General features: G+C 44.8%; 1 protein-coding gene across 4 annotated transcripts in view; it reads right to left on the bottom strand.

Annotated features, from left to right (window-relative positions):
• Positions 1 to 24604, bottom strand: part of PTPRK (protein tyrosine phosphatase receptor type K) — a 635931-nt gene that overhangs the window by 389001 nt on the left and 222326 nt on the right. For all 4 annotated transcript variants that reach the window (XM_074990593.1, XM_074990595.1, XM_074990594.1 and 1 more), the window contains exon 3: positions 13347 to 13618. In XM_074990593.1, coding sequence (XP_074846694.1) covers positions 13347 to 13618 — 272 coding nt within the window. The remainder of the gene's footprint in view (positions 1 to 13346; positions 13619 to 24604) is intronic.

The raw sequence follows: 24604 nt of genomic DNA, 5'->3' as shown, positions 1-24604 counted from the left end.
AGCATGCTTTGCAGCCCCCGGGCAAGAGAGTTTCAAGTTCTCACATTTGTTCCTAGTTTTTTTCTTTCCGAACCTGTTGTCACCTCTGTAAATGATACGAAGCACTAACATTTTCAGATTATCTTTTACGAGGAAGACATTACAGAAAATTGAAGGTGTATCGTAGTCCCTACTTCTACTTTAGAGAAAGCAATGAATGCTATTAAGCATTTTCTTTTTCCTCTGCTATAATTCACTTTTCAACAGATGAAGCAGGAGAGACAAACAGTGAGACACCCAGATAATAAGCATGACAGACGACTCAGTTTGGGAGAAAACAAAGATTGCACAAACAGCCTCACAGTATGTGAGAGACGGATTGTAAAACAAATAGGATATACTGTATACCACATCAGCACTGTGAAGCCTTTCCTACAAATTGGCCACTATGTGTGTTAACTTTGGCATACTTTGTCTACTTTACCATACCACTAATTACCGCAAAGAGAGAGAGAGAGAGAGAGAGAGAGAGAGAGAAGGGAACACCACTTGGTCTACTTAAAATTTCTTTGCTTAAGTCTTCACGGCTGAGGATGTTACAGAGGTTCCTAAATCTGAGCCAGCCTTTTTAGGTGACAAATCTGAGGAACTCTCCCAGATTGAAGTGACATGAGAGGAGATTTTGGAGTTAATTGATAAGCTGAATAGTAACAAGTCTCCAGGACCAGACGGTATTCACCCAAGGGTTCTGAAAGAACTCAAATGTGAAATTGCGGAGTTATTAACAGTGGTTTGTAACCTATCCTTTAAATCCGCTTCGGTACCCAATGACTGGAAGACAGCCAATATAACGCCAACATTTAAAAAAGGCTCTAGAGGAGACCCTGGCAATTATAGACCGATAAGTCTAACATCAGTACCAGGCAAATTAGTAGAAAAAATAGTAAAAAATAAAATTGCAAGGCACGTAGGAGAGCACGAATTGTTGGGCAAAAGTCAGCATGGTTTCTGCAGAGAGAAGTCGTGTCTAACTAATCTATTAGAATTCTTTGAAGGGGTTAATAAACATGCGGACAAGGGGCACCCAGTGGACATAATATACCTAGATTTCCAGAAAGCCTTTGACACGGTCCCTCATGAAAGGCTCTAATGTAAATTAGGCGGTCATGGGATAGGAGGAAAGATCTTTTCATGGATTGGGAATTGGTTAAAAGACAGAAAACTAAGGGTTGGAATAAATGGTAAATTTTCACAATGGAGGGGGTTAACTAGTGGTGTTCCCCAGGGGTCAGTCCTGGGACCGATCCTGTTCAACTTGTTCATCAATGATCTAGAAAATGAGGTAAGCGGTGAGGTGGCAAAGTTTGCAGATGACACCAAGTTGTTCAGGACAGTCAAAACCAAAAGGGATTGTGAAGAACTACAAAAAGATCTCAGCAAACTGAGTGATTGGGCAGCAAAATGGCAAATGAAATTTAATGTGGGTAAGTGTAAGGTAATGCACATTGGAAAAAATAACCCAAATTACACGTACTACATGATGGGGTCAAATTTAGCTACGACAGATCAGGAAAGGGATCTTGGAGTTATAGTGGATAGTTCTCTGAAGACATCCACGCAGTGTGCAGCGGCAGTTAGTAAAGCAAATAGGATGTTAGGAATTATTAAAAAAGGGATCGATAATAAGACAAAAGATATCATACTTCCCCTATATAAAACTATGGTACGCCCACATCTTGAGTACTGCATGCAGATGTGGTCTCCTCACCTCAAAAAAGATATATTGGCATTAGAAAAGGTTCAGAAAAGGGTGACTAAGATGATTAGGGGCTTGGAACGGGTCCCATATGGGGAGAGGCTAGAGAGACTGGGACTTTTCAGTCTGGAAAAGAGGCGATTGAGGGGCGATATGATAGAGGTATATAAAATCTCGAATGGTGTGGAGAAAGTGAATATAGAAAAATTATTTACCTTTTCCCATAATACAAGAACTAGGGGACACCAAATGAAATTGATGGGTAGTAGGTTCAAAACTAATACAAGGAAATTTTTCTTCACACAGCGCACAGTCAACCTGTGGAACTCCTTGCCGGAGGAGGCTGTGAAGGCCAGGACTCTATTAGGGTTTAAAAAAGATCTCGATAAATTTTTTGCAGGTTAGGTCCACAAATGGCTATTAGCCAGGGGTAAAGTATGGTGCCCTAGCCTTCAGTACAAGGGCAGGAGATGGATGGCAGGAGATAAATCGCTTGATCATTGTCTTCTGTTCTCCTTCTCTGGGGCACCTGGCATTGGCCACTGTTGGCAGACGGGATACTGGGCTGGATGGACCTTTGGTCTGACCCAGTATGGCCATTCTTATGTATGATATTCCATGGATGCGCCTGAGGCAGCGCAAGTGGAAGGCGTTCAGCCTCTTTTCCTGGAGGGCATACAGGGTCCAAGTCTCGCTGCCATAAAGGACGGAGCTGAGGATGCAGGCTCTGTAGACTTGCATTTTGGTGTGAGTGTACAGCTTGTTGTTATTCCACACACTCTTGCTGAGTATGGTCAGAGTTGTGGTCACTTTTCCGATCCTCCTATTTAGCTCAGTGTCCAACGACAGGGTGTCAGTGGTGGTGGACCCAAGGTACACGAACTTGTGGACGACCTCTAACGTATAGTTGTCAATGCTGATTGATGGGGATTCAGCAACATCCTGACCGAGTACGTTTGTCTTCTTTGGGCTGATGGTAAGCCCAAAGTCCTTGCACGCTTTGGAGAACTGATCCAGCAGTTTTTGAAGCTGGTCTTCTGTGTGAGACACTACAGCAGCATCGTCTGCGAACAGCATGTCTCTGATGAGGACTTCCCGCAACTTAGACTTAGCTTTCAGCCGTGCAAGGTTAAACAGTTTCCCATCAGATCTTGTGTGCAGCAAGATGCCCTCTGTTGAAGATCCAAAGGCATGCTTCAGGAGGAGTGCGAAGAAGATCCTGAACCATGTCAGAGCAAGCACGCATCCTTGTTTGACGCCGCTCCTGATTCTGAAAGCATCCTATAATGCACCGTCATATTGGATGGTTCCTCTCATGTCTTCGTGGAACTACTGGATCATCTTGAGTAACTGTGGAGGACAGCCTATCTTGTGGAGCAGTTTCAACAGACCATCCCTGCTGACCAAGTCAAAGGCCTTGGTCAGGTCGATGAAGGCTATGTAGAGTGGCTTCCTCCACTTCTCCTGCAGCTGCCTTAGAGAGAAGACCATGTCAACGGTAGACCTCTCTGCACGGAACCCATACTGCGATTCGGGGTACGCCCTCTGAGCAATCTTCTGGAGCCTGCCAAGGATGACGCGAGTGAACAGTTTACCAGTGACGCTTAGGAGGGAGATTCCACGGTAGTTGTTGCAGTCGCTTCTGTCTCCTTTGTTCTTATACAATGTTACAATGTTAGCGCCGTGCATATCCTATGGAACCTCACCCTCTTTCCAGCACAGGCACAGTAGCTCATGTAGGGGTCCCAGGAGTGTGTCCGCGGCACACTTGATAACCTCTGGTGGTATACCATCCTGGCCAGGGGCCTTTCCTGCTGCAATGCTGTCGATGGCTCTCTTCAGTTCATCCACAGTCGGTTCTTGATCCAGTTTGTCCATTACTGGTAGGAGCTCGACAGCATCGAGGGCTGTGTCAACCACAACCTTCTCACGTGAGTACAGCTCAGAGTAGTGCTCAACCCAGCGCTCCATCTGTTTCACTTTGTCAGCGATGAGTTCACCAGATTTGGATTTCAGAGGTGCCATCTTGTTCTGGGTGGGTCCTAATGCCTTCTTCATACCCTGGTACATTCCTCTGAGATTACCGAAGTCAGCACAGGTCTGGATGCTGCTGCATAGCTGGAGCCAGTGGTTGTTGGCATAGCGCCTGGCTGTCTGCTGTACTGTTCTTCTGCCTGCTCTAACTGCTTGCTGGGTACTTTGGCTCGGTGAGCGTTTGTACTCCAGCAGTGCAGCGTGCTTCTTTTCAATGACTGGAATCATCTCATTGGAGTTAGCTTCGAACCAGTCGTTCGTGTTTCTAGCTCTTCTTCCAAACACCGACAAGGCTGTGTTGTAAACTGTATCCCTCAGATGTTGCCATTTGGATGTCTCATCGGCGCCCCTGGGGCCGCAGCGCAGATTTTCCTGGAGGGTCTCTCTGAACTTTTCAGTTTTCTCCAAGTTTGCCGTCTTTCTGGCGTCAATGCAGGGCCTTCCAGCAGGTTTAGAGCAGTACAGCTTCCTGGGTCTCAGCTTGAGCTTGGAGCAAACTAGCGAGTGATCTGTATCACAGTCAGCACTATGATAGCTGCGTGTCAGAAGGACGTCTTTGAGGTTATTACGCCGAGTGATGACCACGTCTAGTTGATGCCAGTGCTTCGAGCATGGGTGTCTCCACGACACTCTGTGCTGTGGCTTCGTTTGGAAGAATGTGTTTGTGATGCACAGATCGTGGTACATGCACAGCTCAAGGAGACGCTGTCCATTGTCATCCATTTTTCCCACACCGAAGTGCCCTAAGCAGGAAGGCCATCAGGCCCAATCAGCTCCACCTCTTGCATTGAAGTCACCCAAGATGTACAGTTGTTCACGAGCAGGTATTTGCGCTACAGCAGCACTAAGCATGTCATAGAACTTGTCTTTTACTTCTGGTGTGGCGTACAGGGTTGGAGCATAAGCGCTGATCAGGTGGACAGGACCGGCGCAAGTTTGAAGCGTGATCCGAAGAAGTCTTTCTGATCCACCCATGACTAATTCCACCATTTGTAGAAGGGCGTTTCTGACAGCAAAGCCAACACCATGCTCTCTGGGTTCTTCTTGGGCTTTACCCTGCCAGAAAAAGGTGTAGTCCTTTTCCTTTAGAGATCCCGAATCTGCGAGCCACGTCTCTTGCAGTGCAGCGATATCAACTCGGAGCCTCTTCAGTTACTTGTTGATGACAGCGGTCTTTTGGGTGTCACTGATGGCCTGAAGATCTTCAGTCAAGCCAGTCAGCATGGTCCGCACATTCCAGCAAGCAAGCTTAAATTGTTGATGTTTCTCATTTCTTGTTGATTTCCCTGATGCCCAAATTTCAGTCACTTGTCAGGTTCAGCAACCTTAAGCCTCACGCACCCAGCGAGGCAGGTGAACTGTGGCAGGACAGTACCCTATTGGCTGGGGGCTGCTAACTGAGGTTGATTGGGATATAATACAACATGGTTTTGCAAAAGATAGATCATGCCAGGCCAACCTGATCCCCTTCTTGGACAAGATAAAATGATATTTTAGACCATGGGTGTCCAACCTTTGGCTTGCCTGGGCCGCATTGAGTGAAGAGGAATTGTCTTGAGCCGCATATAAAATACATAATATAGTTAATGTATATAGATCACACAAAAATGTTAAAAGTTTATGATCTTGTGGGGCCGCATTACTAGCTGTCCAGGGCCACATGCGGCCCGCGGGCTGGACGTGCCTGTTTTAGACGAAGGAAATGCAGTAGATCTACTCTATATGATTTCAGTAAAGCATCTGATACAGTTTCACATTGGAAACTAAGTTCCTAATGCAAGTTCCTCAGGGACTGGTCTTCAGGCCAGTATTATTTAACATTTTTATAACTGACCTTAACCCAAAGAGGGGGAGTATGCTAATAAAATTTGCAGATGGGAAAACTGGGAGGTATTTCCAATGCAGAGGAGGCTCAGATAATCATACAATATGATTTCGATGAACTAGTAAACTAGCGTAATAGAAAAGTGACGAAATGTAATAGCACAAAGTACAAGTGCATTTAAGAACTATCAAGAATTTTTGCTACAAACTGGGGATTTATCAGAGGAAGTGACAAAGGAGGAAAAAGATGTGGATGAATTGGTAGATCACAGGGTGATTGTGAACTGCTGATGTGATGCAGATGTAAAAATGGTTGATATAGACTTAGGATGTGTCAGGTAACATATTTTCAGTAGAGACAGGTAAGTGGAAGCGCCATTATAGAAGGCACTGATGAGATCTCCTCTGAATTATTCTGAGCAATTCTGATCTCCTAAGTTTAAGAAAGATGAATTCAAACTGGGAGAGATGCTGAGTTGGGGGCCTCACCAAGAGAAGGCTGTGGGGAGATAGGATTCAAATATTTAAATATATCAAAGGCATAAGTACCAGGGAGGGAATGGAGTTATTTAAATTAAATGCCAACGTGGACACCAGAACAAATGGATATAAACCAGTCCTGAACAAGTTTAGACTTGAAAAATTTATAGAAGGCATGGTGTGATGAAACTTCCTACAATGGCAAGTAGTAAATCTGAAACTGCTAGTAGCAAATATCGATACCCATAAGGTATCACAGAAACTGTTTTTTGTTATCTTGTTCAATGTAAGTATTAGACTAACCACCAGCTTTGGGGATTGTCTGGCCTGCTCCCTCCTACCTGATTCATCTCCATGCGGCTCCTCTGGGTGCCCAGTCATTTTAGCAGAATCCTCACTTGCATTTTGTCAAATTTGAGAAGTAGGGAATGAATCACTTGAAGGAAAAACACTTCAGGGAGTGCCAATTATTGAAAATTTGAAAAGATACTGATCCCTAACAATAATTACTAAAGAATAGAGCTTTAATGGATTAACACCTCCCACAATTACCTTCTTTCAGTCAGTCCTAGACTCATCCCTAGCCATTCACTGGATTACAAAAGACTGAACTCTTCCCTGCCTTCATTTGTGATCCTGCAAAACTGATAACATCCATCATAAAAAAGGCTCATGAAAGGTGAATTTCTGAAATAACCTCAGTTCAGAATCTTCTTAATTTGAAGCATGAGGATGGAAGCCCTGTATATCAACTAAAAAATGATGTAAAAATTGGGTTTGTTGAGAAAGCTTACTGGAAACTAGCCAAAGGACCAAGTGATTAACAAGCAAATAGAAGAGCTCAAAATGGAATGTAATATGTTTTATTTAAGTGAAAACAATGTTTATGTTGTTTATTAATCAACAGGTATATTCTTAGCAGCAATAGGTTATCTGTGTAGAAAAAACTTTAAGAGAATTCACTTATATCTGAGTTGTAAAGAAAATTTAAATGAACCATGAAGAGGAGAGAAAAGGTATCTGCACTGGCAATTTCTTGACTGATTAATATCCTGTCCTACTTTTTCCACTGTCTTTACTTGCTAAAGTGCAGTTGAGTGAATACATTCTTCTTACATAGAACCTCTCTCACTTAGGACTATGTCTAGACTACAGGCTTCTGTAAACAGAAGTTTTGTTGACAGAGCACACATCCAGACTGTTCTAAGAGATCTGGTGGTTGGGAGCATTCTGTTGACATCCCTGTACACCTTATGCCACAAGGAAGAAGGGATGCCTCAACCAAGGGTTTTTTCCCCCCAACATTTGACCCATGTAGATGGACCAAATGTTGGAAAAGCCTCTCCCAACAGAACTGTCAGCAAAAGATATGCAAACATGTATGCAGTTTGCATATCTTTTGCAAACAGTTCTCGGCAATCTCCCATCTGTTTAACTGCTCCATCTGTATCCTGCCAGCCTGACTCCTGTTCACTAATGCCCTTCTTATGACTGATTAAACTGCACTTGATCACCACATCAGGTCAGCATTACTGAAACCTTTCTAAAGACAGTGCTCTTTTTGTTAGGTACTTGCTGGTACACAGCCCTACCCATGGGATTGGCTGGGGGTCGAAAGCTGGTTGAGTACCAGCTCCTTTTCCTTTTCCCATGAAACACAATACCTCTGTGGACAGAGATCTGTCAAAAGAAAGCCAGTCTAGCCACTCCAGGGTGGACCTCTGTTGATAGACAAGGCGTCCAGTACACTGGGCATCCCTGTCTGCTTTGCTTCCAGTTGGCCATTTTGCTGATACAGCAGCTGGACAGTCAAGCTGCTGTCTGGCAACAGAGTGGATTGATCTTGCCATCCGCTTGGCAGTTTGGCCACGGTCTGTCGACAGAAGTGTTGTCAGAAGATGTTTTCCAACAAAAACGGTCAACAAATCCCTATAAGCTGGGCATAGCCATAGAGAGTTCATCCACATTCACCAGAAAATTAATATTTTCAGGATTTTGTCCACACTTTTGAGGGTCAGAAATGTACTTGTCATTTGACATGAAACCAGAAAATGAAGATATCCTGCTCGCAGCAGAAGAAAAAAAATCAAATCAAATCATTATATAACTTCAGAAACTTCCCAGAATATCAAACCAACAACAGAAGAATTACTGGTCCTCTTGCTGGAAATGACCCTCAGGAACACAAGCAGATCAACAGCTTTCCACTTATTTCCCAGAGAGCAGCTACCACTGGGAACTATGCTTTACAATGAGTGCAACAGTTCTTGAAATAAATGTTTTTTTCCTAAATTACCATGTACTCTCATGCACAGATGTGTCTGAAGAGCAAGGGTGCGTTTTACCACAAATATATTCAGTTGCTTTACTTGACCTATAGCTTTAATATAGTTCAGCATTTGGAGTTTTGGGGGTTGCCAAAGAACACTACTTTCTGCTATACGAATGCAATGCAGGGCACTGATTTATGGCAAAGCTTTTGCAGAATGCAAGCATTTCCTATGATGGTCAACAAAGCACAGCTATATAATTGAAAGTAAGCAATGAGATTTTGATAATAAGGAGATGAAGAAAATTCTTTTCCCAGTCCACTTACAACACAATGTTTACACTATATAAAAGTATGAACTCGCTGCATTCCTGGGATTTGGCTTGATTAACAGGAATGCAACTTTTATCAGTCTTTGATTCACAACAATATTTCACCCCTTACCTCATGACTTCTTGCTTTATTTAGTTGCCTTTTGTGAAGTTTGTCAAAGGCTTTTTAAAAATTTAAATCAACTGTCAGTTTATTTTTATCCAGTAATAAATATATTCCAGATATTTTGATTCATTAGTGAAACAATTTCCTTTTGCAGAAACAGGGCTGAACAGCCCATACTACCCTCATGAGTTTGTGGTATTTTATTATTCTACTATTACTGTTTCAAACAATTTCCCGGTTTACTTGACTAATTCTCCAGGTCACACCTTGAGTATGTTTTAAATATAGTACGTGTCATCAAGAAATGGCTAACGTATTTTGTTTTTACATGTCTGGGTACCAAAAAGACTAAACTACATCATTTGTCCTCCTTGCTTACTGTTTTTGGTTCTCTGTGCCTTAAATATTGAGTCTGTTCTGGTCTGGCTATGGTCTGAAGAAGTGGGTCTGTCCCACGAAAGCTCACCCAATAAACTATTTTGCTAGTCTTTAAAGCGCTACTGGACTGCTTTTCATTTTCATTACAGTGTATTACCTACTTGTGACTTCAACTGAATGTTTTAAAACAAAAAAGCAGTCCAGTAGCACTTTAAAGACTAAAAAAATTATTTATTAGGTGATGAGCTTTTGTGGGACAGACCCACTTCTCTCTGTCACTCCTGAACATTTTAAAGTAAATGAAAAAAAGTTTATTTAAAAAATCACATATGCAGTATTGCTTGGCATAAAAGTGCACATATTACACATATATTTTCCAGTTTACAATCTTTAACAAAGTGACGTTTCTCCGGATGTGGTTGGGGTGTGGGGGCGGGGAAAGAAGGTCTATACTAAGCCAAATTTAGTATATGACAATGTAATTCTCCAAACCAATTGTATACCCTCAATCTTGTTTTAAGCACAGGTAGGTTATTCCTGAATTCACCACAGGTGGACAAGAAACTATGGAGTTGGTGAACAGCAGCACTGTCACACAGAATGTAACTGAACAGAAGAGGCATTCATACTGCGTTCTGCAGTATAGCTCAACTTTAAAGCTAAAACTGTAAATAACTTTGTATTCTTGAAAAAGCCCTTTTAACCTCAAGACCACAAAAGGAAACTCTCACAGAAGGACAAAAAAAATTAATGCTATTCAAAAATAAAAAAAAAGCACAGCCATACATTTCCAATTGTTAGAAATTATACGACGTAATACTGGTTTCAACTATACAGTGCCACAGAATAGCACCATGGCAGCATTCACAGGCCAAGTGCAGCTGACACACAGATCATGACAGGCCTTCAAAACATGCACCCAGACCCGCTCCTTATTTTTAAACTAAAACTAAGAAAATTGAAAAACAGTGAATTTTACCTGATTTTAAGATTACACTGTGCAGTTGGGAGTGGAAGGGATCTTCTGAAAGCAGGATTTTACCAAGATTATTTGAGGTTATAACTTAAATCAGTGATGGCCAATGAGAATTCAAAGATTGCCGCATTTGTGGTTAGTATCACAGGGATAGCCGAGTTAGTCTGTACCTTCAGAAACAACAAGAAGTCCTATGGCACCTTACAGGGTCTTCGCTCACGAAAGCTTATGCTCCAAACTACAAGATGCCATAGGAATTCTTGTTGCACTTGTGGTTGTCATCCTTCCATATTCACCACACTTCCCTTGCTAAATAAATGCCCTCCCTTTCCCCCCAGAGCCAGGCACACCCAGCCTCCCATTCTAAATGAATGCCGGCGACTCACCAGAGTCGCTGCTGCTGGAGCAGCCATCACTGGAGCCTCAGTGGCCAGAGCCGCCACTGCTGCCACCATGCGCTTTTCCCACAAAGGGGTGGGGCGAGCGCGCAGAGTGAGTGGACAGCACTCCCGCATGCAGCTCTTGAAGGAGCTGCACTTAACTGCTCCAAGAGCCACGTGCGGCTCCAGAGACAGAATGGCCACACCACAGTGTCCCGTTCACCACTTGTGGTGAGTGGTGAACATGTTGGACAACGCAGGTATAAATGAAGAATGGCTATGGTATCTATATAAACCCCCAACCACCAGTCTCAATGCTAAGCCTGACTTCACCGGTATTCTAACAATTGATTAGTGCTACAAATACTACCAATAACCCATCCCCACTTTTAAATAATGTAAAGTCTCTTAATTAACTCTTCCCCGTCCCCCCGCAAATAAAACCAAGTCAAATTATCTAACCTCTCCTTTTGTGGCACTAATAATCTCATGTTATTTCAACTTGGTTTGTGGTATAAATACTTTTACTTTTTCTCTTTTTCAAAATAGAGTTAAAACAGCAGTATTAAAAAGTAAAGACCAATAAACAGAAATTCCTACCCGTAATCAGCAGCTCGTGTAATAAAGCATAATGGACAGCTCATATATTGAATAAATATCTATCAAGGTGAATTTAGAGTATGGCCATTTTTAGGAAATACTGCAAAAAGTCTCTTTGACAAAGTCTTTAGACTCACAATGCTCATAACCCCTACATCATCATCTCTAGATATCTACCAGCCAACTAAACAACGAGCATGAGGAGCTGATAAAATCCTGAAAAAAATAAAATAAAACAAACAAAAATCCCCTTCATGGTACAGTTTTATTCTGAAATTGAGAAAAGTGCCAAAAAAACCCGAAGAACCCACTAGCAACAGCTTTTACAGAAAAGGCACTCAGGTATTATGATGATCGGCAGAAATACAAAAGTCACCACCCTTCACGCAGATACTTAATCCAATAAATCAGTACAGCTGCTTTGAGATTTGACACAGATTCTATTAAAACCACAGAAAACTTCAACAGACTTGTACAAGCTTTGGATCAGGCCCTGAGAGTATTGTGCATTGTTCTGACATGGATCATTTGACAATTCTTAGAAAAATTAACTAGTTAACAAAATTCCTCCTCACTGTGTGGCTGTATTTTTGTATACATCAGCCTGGTTCTTCACATCATGCCCCTCAACAATCTGACAACAGCAGCCTCAAGTGACCAAAAGGGAAGCCTTCTTGCAAACAAATCCAAAACAGCCCATTTCTAATTATTTTAATACCAACAATGGTAAATGAGCCTCGCAGCTTTAGCAATATCCCTCACCCCATTATTCCCAAAAGTTTGTTAAACGCGAGGCTTTACTGCTGCCCCAGCTCTCCCAGCCTCAGGCCTCCCACCCCAAAAAAATGCCCCTCAAACAAAACAAAATCAAAAGCCAAAACACCCTGCCACTCACCAAAGCTGCCACTGGAGGAGCCCTGGACGCTGGCTGCCTTGGCTCAGATATCATTGCATGTCTGGTACCCTGCCACTGCACACGGCTGGAGGTCCCCCGCCACATGCAGCTTGAGGCACCTGCTGCGCATGGCTAATGGTGCCTTGCCACGTGGAGGCGCCCACCGCATGTCGCTGGAGGGGCCATCTCATTGCCTTCAGGAGACACTGCCACTCCTTCCACCAGGGTGCATGTCTGCAGCAGTACTAAGTCTCCCCCCACCTTTTTTGTTTGGTGATGGGGGGAGGATTTAGGATTTTATGGACCCCAGCAGACTTCTGGAACAACGGGGTGGGGTGGGGGTGGGAATCTCCATTGTTCCTGAAGTTCACTAAATCAGAGTCTGTAAAATTGAGGGTTTACTGTATCTACCTCAGACCATTTCTCCAGCTTTTTCCAGATCATTCCTCCCTATCCTCCAAAGCACATTCAACTCTCCTCCATCCCCTGAGCTTGGTGTCAGCTGCTAACTTTACAAGCATACTTTCTATGCCATTATCTAAACTGTTAGCGAAGATATTGAACACAACTGATCCCAAAACCGAGTCCTGTGGAACCCCAATTGTGTCCTTCCAACATGACTGTGAATCCTTAATAGCTACTTCCAGAATACTTATCCAACCAGTTATGCACCCACCTTATGGTATTCCCATCTAGGCTGCATTTCACTAGTTTAGTAATATTATCTCATCTCACAGGGGAGTTGAGAAAATAAATCCATCGTTGTTTGGAATGTGCTCAGAGGGCACAGTGACAAGCACCACAGTAAAGTCCCAGATTATGTTAGTAATTGTGACTTCAAAGCAGGGTTTGAATAGTAACTCTAAAAAAGGAATGGGATCACACTGAAAAATAAGGAGAAAAGCAAATATCGACCAGCCACTCATGAAGCAACTCCTCTACACCCTATGAACTGAATGACGCAGGCTTCCAGTAGTGGGCAGAGGGGAACGCAATTAAAGACGGCATCTTAATGAATATGCACAAAAAGGGACCAAATTAAGGACATCCAGGCAACCTTATTGCTGACACCCTACCTTTTGCTTACTAGATTTTTCAAGTTAATAAACCGCTCACAATGTAGGCTTTAGATAGAACAATTTAAACCAGAATCCTTGTGAACACATTGTGCAAAATATCCTTACACCAAAAAGAGTGTTGTCCTGAAGGGGACATCAAGCACTTAAAAGTGTACAGAGAAACTGTTTAACTACATCAGGTCTCCTGGATGCCATAACAATATATGCTGGCTCCACTTAGGAACATGGTAATGAAAGGAGGATGTACTGCAGGTTTACCTGATATTCATTTGGCCAGAAGGTGCTGACGGCCAGCTCGGCTCTAAGCCAGTCTCTGCCAGTGGAGCCTGTCGCATTCCAAATGGGATTTGCAAGAGGTCCCTTGTTCACCCTAACTAAGATGTTTAAGGTTCCAGGGCTTGCTCCATTCTTGTTATATAAAAGGTAACTGAAATCAATGCAGTGTGTGTCATTTTCCTTCATCGTTGGAAGCTGCAGTCGAGCCTTTTCTCCAGGATCATGGTCTGAGGAATCCACTATCATGTATGATCCTGGAAGGAGAAAGAGTTGAGGACAGATTAACACAGAAATTCAAAAAGCTCATGCTAAAAAGGAGACAAAGAAGATAAACGGCACAGACAGGCACTAATGTTCAAACATGTTTAAAACACAATTCAAAACAAAATACTGGTAATACAAATGTAGCAGCAGATTCAGAGGGATTTAGGCTGCTAGACACCCAGGGAAATCCACAGTCACTTAGCTAGCCACTTAGACAGTCAAAACAAATGCTGGAAGTGAGAGGTACTTGAAAATGGGATCTGCTGTAGGCAGTGCATTTAGCAGAGAGGCAAGTTAGCCAGGCCCACCAATCTAATAGCATCAGATGCCTAAATCCAGGCTATAGGGTGGCATCTATCTGCTCTTGCAATCCACACAGGAACCTCTTCTAGGGTCAGGAAACTTGGTAAGCAAATTCTTGCAACAATGGCAGCAACACTTGCCTAATTCCACACAAAACAATTGGGAAGGGGCAAGTCTTCCTTATAACTTTTAGCCCAATGGTTATGGTACTTATCTGGGACATGGGGGACCTCAGGTCAAATCCCTGTCTCTGCCTCATCAAAAAAAAGATGTAAACTTGGCTTTCCCACGTCTAAGGGGAGTTCCCAAAGCAAGGAGCTGCAGAGTTATTCTCACTGTCTCCAATAAGTGACCAGGAACACAAAGAGCAATAACTTCAGCTGGAGATACTGAAAGAAACCCACATTGCCTCCTCAATCTGGGCCCAAAGCACTTAAATCCCCTTGTAGATCCGGGCCATGTTTCCTGACTGAATTCTCCCAGCAGTTTCAAACAGATGTAGAAAACTTGTTTACACTTCTTTGAGGGTAACACGCTCACTGTCTGTTTAATAAGTGCTATATTTCTTACTAGAGATGACTATGTTACCATAGAGAGTGAAGTGACCCAGCTATTTTGTTTGTATAATGTTTTCTGAGATCCTTTGGATGGAAACCTTTATAAAACTGAAGTATTTTAAGGTGCCATTCTGGTCTAAAAAAAACTAAAAATGGCAAGGCAGCATTCTAAGTTTATAAATCTTTGGACCATTCGGTCAAAAGTTGCTCATTTAAAGGTATAAAAATGTTTTTTGTAACTACTACCTCAGCATCTCAACCTGGGATCTGAAAGCCCAATTTACTTTTTTCCTTCACATATGTTATCAGAAAAAAGGGTTCTTCTGTCCAAATTATACTCTGGGTTATACCTGTGTGGCGCTTCTCTACAATGGGGGTTGCAAAGGTGCAATCAAACAGAACTTGGCCCTCAAACTGCAACACACAGCTATTTCAGATTTGGCAACGATATATACCTTCAAATCAGCGGCACAGCTATGGGTACCCACATGGCCCCTCAATATGCCAATATTTTCATGGCTGACCTGGAACAGCGCTTCCTTAGCTCTCGTACACTAACACCCCGTCTCTACTTACGCTACATTGATGACATCTTCATGATCTGGACCCATGGGAAGGAGACTCTGGAGGAATTCCACCAGGACTTGAACAACTTTCACTCCAACATCAACCTCAGCCTGGAACGGTCCACACAGGAGATCCACTTCCTGGACACCACGGTGCTAATACACGATGGCCACATCAATACCACCCTGTACCGTAAACCCACTGACCGCCAAGCCTACCTTCATGCCTCCAACTTTCATCCCAGACAAACCACACGATCCATTGTCTACAGCCAAGCACTAAGATATAACTGCATTTCCTCCAACCCCTCTGACAGAGAGTAGTTATTGATGGCTTTCAATCCTGCTGGAAAAGTATAACTAGCGGGGTTCCGCAGGGGTCTGATTTAGGACCAGTTCTGTTCAATATCTTCATTAACGATTGAGATATTGACATAAAAAGTACACTTATTAAGTTTGCAGATGATACCAAGCTGGGAGGGGTTGCAACTTCTTTGAAGGATAGGGTCATAATTCAAAAGGAGCTGGATAAACTGGAGAAATGGGCTGAGGTAAACAGGATGAAGTTTAATAAGGACAAATGCAAATTGCTCCACTTAGGAAGGAACAATCAGTGTCACACATACAGAATGGAAAAAGACTGCCTAGGAATGAGTACAGCAGAAAGGGATCTAGGGGTTATGGTGGACCACAAGTTAAATATGAGTCAACAGTGTGATGCTGTTGCAAAAAAAGCAAACATGATTCTAGGATGCATTAACAGGTGTGTTGTGAACAAAACACGAGAAGTCATTCTCCCACTCTACTCTGCGCTGGTTAGGCCTCAGCTGGAGTAGTGTGTCCAGTTCTGGGCACCGCAGTTCAGGAAGGATGTGGAGAAATTGGACAGGGTCCAGAGGAGAGCAACAAGAATGATCAAAGATCTAGAGAACATGACCTATGAAGGAAGGCTGAGAGAATTGGGCATGTTTAGTTTGGAAAAGAGAAGATTGAGGGGGGACATGATAGCAGTTTTCAGGTATCTAAAAGGGTGTCATAAGGCAGAGGGAGGGAACTTGCTCTTTCTTGCCTCTGAGGATAGAACAAGAAGCAATGGACTTAAATTGCAGCAGGGGAGGTTCAGGTTGGACATTAGGAAAAAGTTCCTGACTGTCAGGGTGATCAAACACTGGAATGAATTGCCAAGGAAGGTGGTAGAATCTCCATCACTGGAGATATTTAAGAAGAGGTTAGATAGATGGCTTTCAGGGATGGTTTAGAAAGTGCTTGGTCCTGCCATGAGGGCAAGGGGCTGGACTCGATGGCCTTTCGAGGTCCCTTCCAGTCCTACTGTTCTGTGATTCTGTGACAGAGACAAACACCTACAGGATCTCTACCAAGCATTCTTGAAACTGCAATACCCACCTGAGGAAGTGAAAAAACAGATCAACAGAGCCAGACGTGTACCACAAAGCCTCTCACTACAGGACAAGCCCAAGAGAGAAAACAACAGAACACCACTAGTCATCACTTACAGTCCTCAGCTAAAACCTCTACAGCGCATCATCAGGGATTTACAACCCATCCTGGACAATGATCCCCCACTTTCACAGGCCTTGGGAGGCAGACCAGTCCTTGCCCACAGACAACCTGCCAACCTGAAGCAAATGCTAACCAGCAACTATACACCGCACCACAGTCACTCTAACTCAGGGACCCATCCATGCAACAAACCTCGTTGCCAGCTCTGCCCACGTATCTACACCAGCAACACCATTACAGGACCTAACCAGATCAGCCACACCATCGTGGGTTCATTCAGCTGCACATCTACCAATATAATTTATGCCATCATGTGCCAGCAATGCCCCTCTGCTATATACATCGGACAAACTGGACAGTCTTTGTGTAAAAGAATAAATGCACACAAATCAGATATCAGAAATGGCAATATACAAAATCCCGTAGGAGAGCACTTCAATCTCCCAGGACACACAGTAGCAGACTTAAAAGTAGCTATCCTACAACAAAGAAATTTCAGGACCAGACTCCAAAGAGATATTGCTGAGCTACAATTCATCTGCAAATTCAAGGTCCTCAGCTCAGGCTTAAACAAAGACTGCGAATGGCTGGCTAAATACAGAAGCAGCTTCCCCTCCCTTGGTGTTCACACCTCCAGATCAACTGCTGGTAGTAAGCCTCATCCTTCCTGACTGAGCTAACCTTGTTATCCCCACCCTTGCTCTGGCTTATTTATACCTGGCCCTGCAGATTTCCAAGACCAGCATCTGATGAAGTGAGTCTGTGCTCACAAAAGCTCATGCGCAAAACTTTTCTGTTAGTCTATAAGGTGCCACAGGATCCTTCGTTGCTGTTACAGATCCAGACTAACACAGGTACCCCTCCGATACTTGATCAATAAACTGGGCGATGAATAACTGATGTAACTACTAGTAGTATTGTAAATCTAGTAAAGCAAGAGGAAAAAGTGGACATACATACAAAGGGGATTATCACTTTAAACAACAGACAGATGACACCAACATCAACTACTGAACAGAGCACTTTTTAATTGAGAAGACAAAATAGCTTGACTGGTTTAGCTCAACAAAAAGAAGGCTCAGAAAGATGCAATTTCTCTTTATATATACACTGGAAGAGAAGAGAGAGACACCAAGAAGGGAGGAGAGCTCTTCATAATAAAGGACAGTTTTGGTAAAAAACAAAATAAGTATGAAATGGGATAATGCACTGTAGCCAGACAGAAACCCCCCCCCCCACTTTTTGCTCTACTCCATCTTGCCTTCCCTAGGTGCTTCAGAGCATGAAAGGGTTAAAAGGAATAGCCCAGCCCTGGAATGCCTGAGAGTGCAGAAGGGTTTATCTTAGCCATGCTCCAGAGCAAAGCTAAGAACAATGGGCTAATTAACAGCTGGCCTGGGACTGCCCTTGGCTAATTACCATCAGTTGATTCACCCATATGGTCCCAGACACAAGAAAAATCTCCAGCCCATTAAGACACAAATACCCTCAATTGTCTACCTCACAGGTGTGAACTACGCCCTTGAACCGCCTGTGACAACCAGCATCAGACAGTTTAATTCAATTAAACCAAGGAAGAAGCCTACGTGACCCAATGGGTATAAAAGAGGGGTCTGGCAGACCCCCTATTTGAGCTCCAATCATCTTTCCTGCCAGACAGGAGGGTGGGGGGTCTCCCCAGGTCCCCGGGGACGCCCAACTCCTGGAGAAAAAGGGACAAAGGACTTCTTCCCAAGGGACTGAGAGAGGAAAACTGGCCAAGCCAGGTTAGTAACGCAGGGGTGAGGTAAGACCTGCTAGGTATTTTTATCTTTTTCTTTTGTGTGCATTTAACAAGTACAGGTCTATGAATTAGAGTGTATGCTAGCTATTTGTAATCAAAGTATAAACCTTATAACAATTGTAACCACAAGAGCTTAACTCTCTAGGTAAACAAAGCAACATTGTAACAGTAAGAGATTAACTTGTTAGATAAATAAACAAAATAATTGATTAAGGGGTAACCTGACTCCTCCTGTTACTGTGCAAACTGAACACAAAACAAAGAACCCAGCTGTTTTCAGCTGCTCTCAGCCTGGTCACTGGTGGGCTCTGCCATAGACAAAGGCATAAGTGGCATCTCACCTGGCCATCGGCTAACATGCACGTAGTCTAGAAATTAGGCCAAGATTTTGAGAGATTCTGGAACAACTTCCAAGGAGAACTAATGGGTGTAAGCAGTCCAACTTGTTTTACAATGGAGCTTGATAAACTTATGAATGGAACTATGATGACACTGCGTGGAACAGCAGGGGAATGGACACAGTGACCTGGCAGGTCCATTCCAGTACTATTATCTATGTCAAACAAAGGAGAAATAAGGGAATAAGAAATCAAGAAGCTGTAGAAAAATCATTATTGCACCTGACAGAATAAGAAGTATGGCCAAAGTTATATGACTACAGATCCATAAGACTAATAAAATAAAAGTGACATTTTCAAACTTGAGAATTTAGAGCTATTGTTATGTGTACAATAGTTCACAGAAAGATGTATTACAGCTGAATGTTTTCATTAATAAAATGTTAGTCTGCACTGTCAAAAAAGTTGTTCATTTACCAACCCATATTAGCAATCTTGCTGTGAGACACACAACTGCTGGCAGCTAAGACAGCTTCTGTTAAACATTAAAAAGAGAGTTCATTTTTGTTCCCTGGACTTCAGAACAGTTAACTCCATTCTCAGAAATGAGAGGTGAAGAATATCTACTAGGTCATCTGTTCCTACCTGGCCAGTGAGGTACTGTTCCCATGTCGGTCCAAACCAGATTTCTAAATCTCAAGTTATGGGACTTGCCACTTTTCCTACAGGATGACTGCAAAGCCCATCACATCTCACTGTACGGTATTCAGTCTGACATTCATCGTACTACTCTGCCTTGGTAACTCTCTACACATTCTTTATCATCCTTGACGTTTACTTCCTCTAAATACTTGCAGGCAGTTCTATCCCTCCCCCATCATATTTAAAGCATTGTTTTGCCCAGTTACATCTACTTAGTTTTTATTTCTCCCCAAATCAATCCCATGCCACAGTCACCATTTTTGCTGCTCACCTCTGAACTTCCTCCAATTTATTAGTCAATTAACAGCCCATGATATAACCTCCCTCAATGTAGTACAACACCAGAAAGGTCAGTGCAATTCTCTGGTGCACACAAAGTGGTATGTAATAATTAAATAGCATCCCCTTGCAGCAGCTTTGGCGAGACTACACTTGAAATTCATTTCTAGAAACCTCAGCTACAGAAAGATTGGATTCTGTGTTGATCATGATATTTTAATTTTGATCATTTACCCATTCCAAGCCACTATGCACAAATAGAATAAAGTGGATCCAAGCTGCAATTAGTTAACTGGCTAAAGCAACAGGGTAGGGGTAGAGAAAGTGGAACACCTCAGAAACAAGGTTTGCATAATGTTGAAGTGTTTGCCAGTTCAGGCTCCACATCCAACAGATGATATTCCAAGCCATGCTTCAGCAGCAGCAGCTGAGCTCCCTACTCAGTGCCAGCATGAGCTTCCAAGCCTGTCCCCAACTCACCACTGGGAGGTGGTGTCCCAGTGCTGCTCTTGCTCTTCTGGCTCCAGCTGCCTTGAACTGGCAGTCCCAGCCTCTTGCTTTAAGTGGCTGCTCATGTGGGAGTAGGGGTAGCAGTGTTTCCTGTAAGCAGAACACTTGGATGACTGCCCAGGAGAGATTCAAATACAGCTCAGCTGATTGGCAGAGCACCCAAGGCCACCCACAGCAGGCAACGTGTGTTTCTACTTATGGTGCACTTCTGCACATGCCTCAGGGCACATAAAATTTATTCCATACATGGATGGAAAAATTAGACAGAACATTGGGAGTTCGGGAGGAGGGGGGAGGGAAGGAAGCCCAGATGTGTTCACCTTTAAGATGAAATGCAGGCACAGTACGGTGCTTTTTTTTAAATCCCTACTATTCTGTGATTAATTACTTTTGAGTCAACATGATGCCTGTTGCCCAGGCACAGTTCATAATTCTGCTGTTCATAACTTTGAGGTTCTACTCACTTTCTATTGTAGATCCAAAAGCCAAAAGGAAAGAGAAGTTACTCACCGTAGTAACGGTGGTTCTTCGAGATGTGTCCCCGTGGGTGGTCCACGTTAGGTGTCAGGCTCACCCCGGCGCCGCAGGTCGGATCTTCCAAGCAGTTTCTGCCGGACCGCGCATGCGCCGGTGCGCGCCGCTCCCTTGTGCGCTCCTGGCCACGTGCGCGATCCGGTCCCCGCCAGTTCCTTGACCAACCGCCTCGGATGCTCCTGAAAAATACTAAACAGAGATCCGAAGAGGGGAGGATGGGTGGGTGGTGAAGCACCCATGGGGACACATCTCGAAGAACTACCGTTACTACGGTGAGTAACTTCTCTTTCTTCTTCGAGTGTCCCCGGGGGTGCTCCACAATATGTGACTACCCAGCAGTAAACCAAAATAGGAGGTGGGTAATCGGATCACGTGCAGCTTGTCCCCGAGAGGACCGCTGTCGAGAGCTGGGTATCCTCTTGGAATACCCTGTGAAGGGCGTAGTGCTTGGCGAAGGTGTCATAGGATGACCAGGTCGCCGCTCTGCAAATGTCTTTTAGCGCAACGCCCTTGAAAAAGGCTGTTGATGCCACCACCGCCCTAGTGGAGTGAGCCTTGGGCGTGGCCAGTAAAGGAGTCTTTTTGAGTTCGTAGCACATTTTTATGCAGGATACGATGTGCTTCGAGATTCTCTGCAAAGAGAGACCTTCTTTTGATTTGGGAGCGAGAGAGACTAGGAGTCTATCCGTATTCCGGAAGGACTTGGTCCTGTCTATATAGAAGGCTAGCGCCCTCCTCACGTCCAGGAGGTGTAGGCGCGCCTCTTTGTTAGAGTTATGAGGCTTTGGATAAAACGAGGGTAAAACAATAGGTTTGTTAATATGAAACTCAGAAGAAACTTTAGGAACAAAGGCTGGATGCAGCCGTATGGTTACCGCCTCCTTGGAAAATACTGTGCAGGGTGGCGTTGGCATAACTGCTGCAAGCTCGCTCACCCTGCGAGCTGACGTGATTGCGAGAAGAAAGGTAGTCTTTATCGTAAGGAGGCGGAGGGAAACCGTGGCCAAAGGCTCGAAAGGTGGTCCCGTTAGCGCATTGAGCACCAGGTCCAAGTTCCACGAAGGTGGAAGCGGTTTCCGAAGGGGGTAGGGGTTTACCAACCCTTTGAGAAACCTGGTAACCATGGGATTGGTGAACACCGTGTGCCCTTCCTCTTCATGTCTGAACGCCGAAATGGCGGCAAGGTGGACCTTTAACGAGGATAGTGAGAGTGCTCCTCTCTTGAGGTCCAGTAAATACTCTAATATTACAGGTATAGGCACCGAAAGGGGGGCTAGCTGTTTGGTAGAACACCATGCCGTGAAGCGAGTCCATTTCTGCTTGTAGGTCTTCCTGGTGGAAGTCCTCCTGCTACTTTCTAGGACTTGTTGCACTTCCTCCGTACACGTGCTCTCTAGGGAGCTGAGCCATGGATTAACCACGCTTGTAGTCGCAGGCCTTAGGGGTGCGGATGCACTATGGACCCCTGGGCTTGCGTGAGGAGATCCGGCGCCACCGGGAGGGGCATCGGTGGACGGTCCGACATGCGCAGGAGTAGGGGGAACCATTGCTGTCGATCCCACGTTGGGACTATCAGGATCATTTGGGCTCCTTCCCTCCTGGCTTTCTGCAAGACTTTGTGGATCAGCACTGTGGGAGGAAAAGCGTAAAGCAGGGGGCCCCTCCATGAGATCACGAATGCGTCCCCCAGGGACCCCTGTCCCAGTCCTGCCCTGAAGCAGAATCGTGGGCACTTCTTGTTGTGTGGAATGGCAAACAGGTCTATCTGGGGAAAGCCCCATGCGTGAAAAATCGGTCGTAGCAGATCGGGACGGATCTGCCACTCGTGCGTGAGTGCGAAACGCATGCTCAGCTGGTCTGCCTTCACATTGTGAGCGCCTGGTAAGTACGAGGCTTTCAAGGTTATATTGTTGGCAATGCACCAGTTCCACAACCGGACTGCTTCCATACATAAGGCACGGGACCGAGCTCCTCCTTGCCGATTTATATAAAACATGGTGGAGGTATTGTCTGTACTGATCCCGACTACTTTGCCTTGTATATGGTCTCGAAAGTGTCTGCAGGCGTTGAACACCACTCTGAGCTGCAGTATAATTTATGTGCAGTGACTGTTCCGTGGAGGACCACAGTCCTTGCGTCACCTCTTCGCCCATGTGTGCTCCCCACCCTATGTGGGAGGCATCTGTAGTAAGAAAAACCGATACTTGGGGTTGGTGGAAGGGTACCCCTGTTAGCATGTTCTTGGGGTTTTCCCACCATTGCAGGGATTTGCGCACCTCTGTCGTGGGCGACACCACCCTGTAAACGGTGTGTGCTGCCGGTTTGTATACGCTCGCCAGACAGTGCTGCATGCTGCGCATGTGTAACCTGGTGTTCTGTACTACGAACGTCGCTGCTGCCACGTGGCCCAGCAGCTGTAAGCACGTCAGAACCGGCACTCTAGGGCTGAAGGTGATGACTTGGACGAGGGAGCCGATGGCCCAAAAGCGTGTCTCTGGTAGATACGCTCTCGCTGTAATAGAATTTATGCGTGCCCCTATGAACTCTATGTTTTGTGTGGGGTCTATCTTTGATTTTGCCAGATTGATAACCAGGCCGAGCGAAGAGAACGTGCCTGCTGTGACGCGTATCATGCTTAGTAGCTCTTCCTTCGAGGCCCCTTTCAGTAGGCAGTAGTCCAGATAAAGGAATATAAACACCCCCTGATGTGCAGGTAGGCTGACACCACTGCCAAGGTCTTGGTGAAGACTCTGGGGGCCGAGGAGAGGCCGAACGGTAGGACCTTGTATTGAAAATGTTCTTTGCCTACCATGAACCGGAGGAATTGTCGGTGAGCCAGATGGATAGTTATGTGAAAATACGCGTCTTGTAAGTTGAGGGCTGCGAACCAATCTCCATCGTCCAGTGCCGTAAGGATGCAGGCGATTGTGATCATCCGAAAACGTTGCTTGCGCAGGTACCGGCTGAGGCCTCGAAGATCTAAGATGGGCCTCCAGCCTCCTGTCTTTTTCTCCGTGAAGAAGTATCTGGAGTAGAACCCTTTCCCTTGCAGTTGCTCCGGCACTCTTTCCACTGCCCCTATGAGCATAAGATGGTCTACCTCCTGTTTGAGTCTTGCTTCGTGGGGGGCATCCTGCAGGTGGGGCCTGGGTGGAGGTCGTGGTGGTGGGAGCGACTGGAAAGGGATGGCGTACCCCATGGCTATGACCTCCAGCACCCATTTGTCTGTGGTGATCCTTTGCCACTGGTCGTAGAATGGTCGGAGGCGATGGTGGAATAACAGCTTCGGATGACATTGTGCGATGGTAGTGATGGCGCAGCCCTGGATCTGTGTGTCAAACTTGTGGCCTTTGGCCCTGCCCGGAGGACGCACAGCTCTGTTGGGAACGTCGCCTGGGAGTTCTATATTGTTGATGCTGTTGATGTCGCCTGTGCTCGTAACCCCTGTGGTACTGGGGACGCTGTGGCTGAAACTGGTACCGCCTTTGCTGAGGGTAGTACTTTTTCTTTCTGTATGGAGGGGTGTAGATCCCCAAGGTCCTAAGAGTAGCTCTGGAGTCTTTACTGGAATGAAGGACCGAGTCAGTTGATTCAGCAAACAGCTTCTGCGTGTCGAAGGGGAGATCGATGATCTTCGCCTGCAGACCCCTCGGTATACCCGATGTTTGGAGCCAGGACTCCCTTTGCATTACCACTGCTGTAGCTGTTGAGCGTGCTGCTGTGTCCGCAACATCCAGGGCGATCTGAACTCCCGTCCTCGAGGCCGCGTAGCCTTCTTGCACGATAGACTTGAGCATCGGCTTCTTCTCCTCTGGAAGCGAGTCCATGAGGGAGGTTAACCTAGAGTAGTTGTGGAAATTGTGGTTCGCTAGATGCGCTGCGT

Source organism: Carettochelys insculpta, chromosome 3 (assembly GCF_033958435.1).
Source record: "Carettochelys insculpta isolate YL-2023 chromosome 3, ASM3395843v1, whole genome shotgun sequence".
NCBI classification, from domain to species: domain Eukaryota; kingdom Metazoa; phylum Chordata; order Testudines; family Carettochelyidae; genus Carettochelys; species Carettochelys insculpta.
The sequence above is the reverse complement of the archived record's forward strand: the minus strand, read 5'-3'. Positions and strand labels throughout refer to the sequence as shown.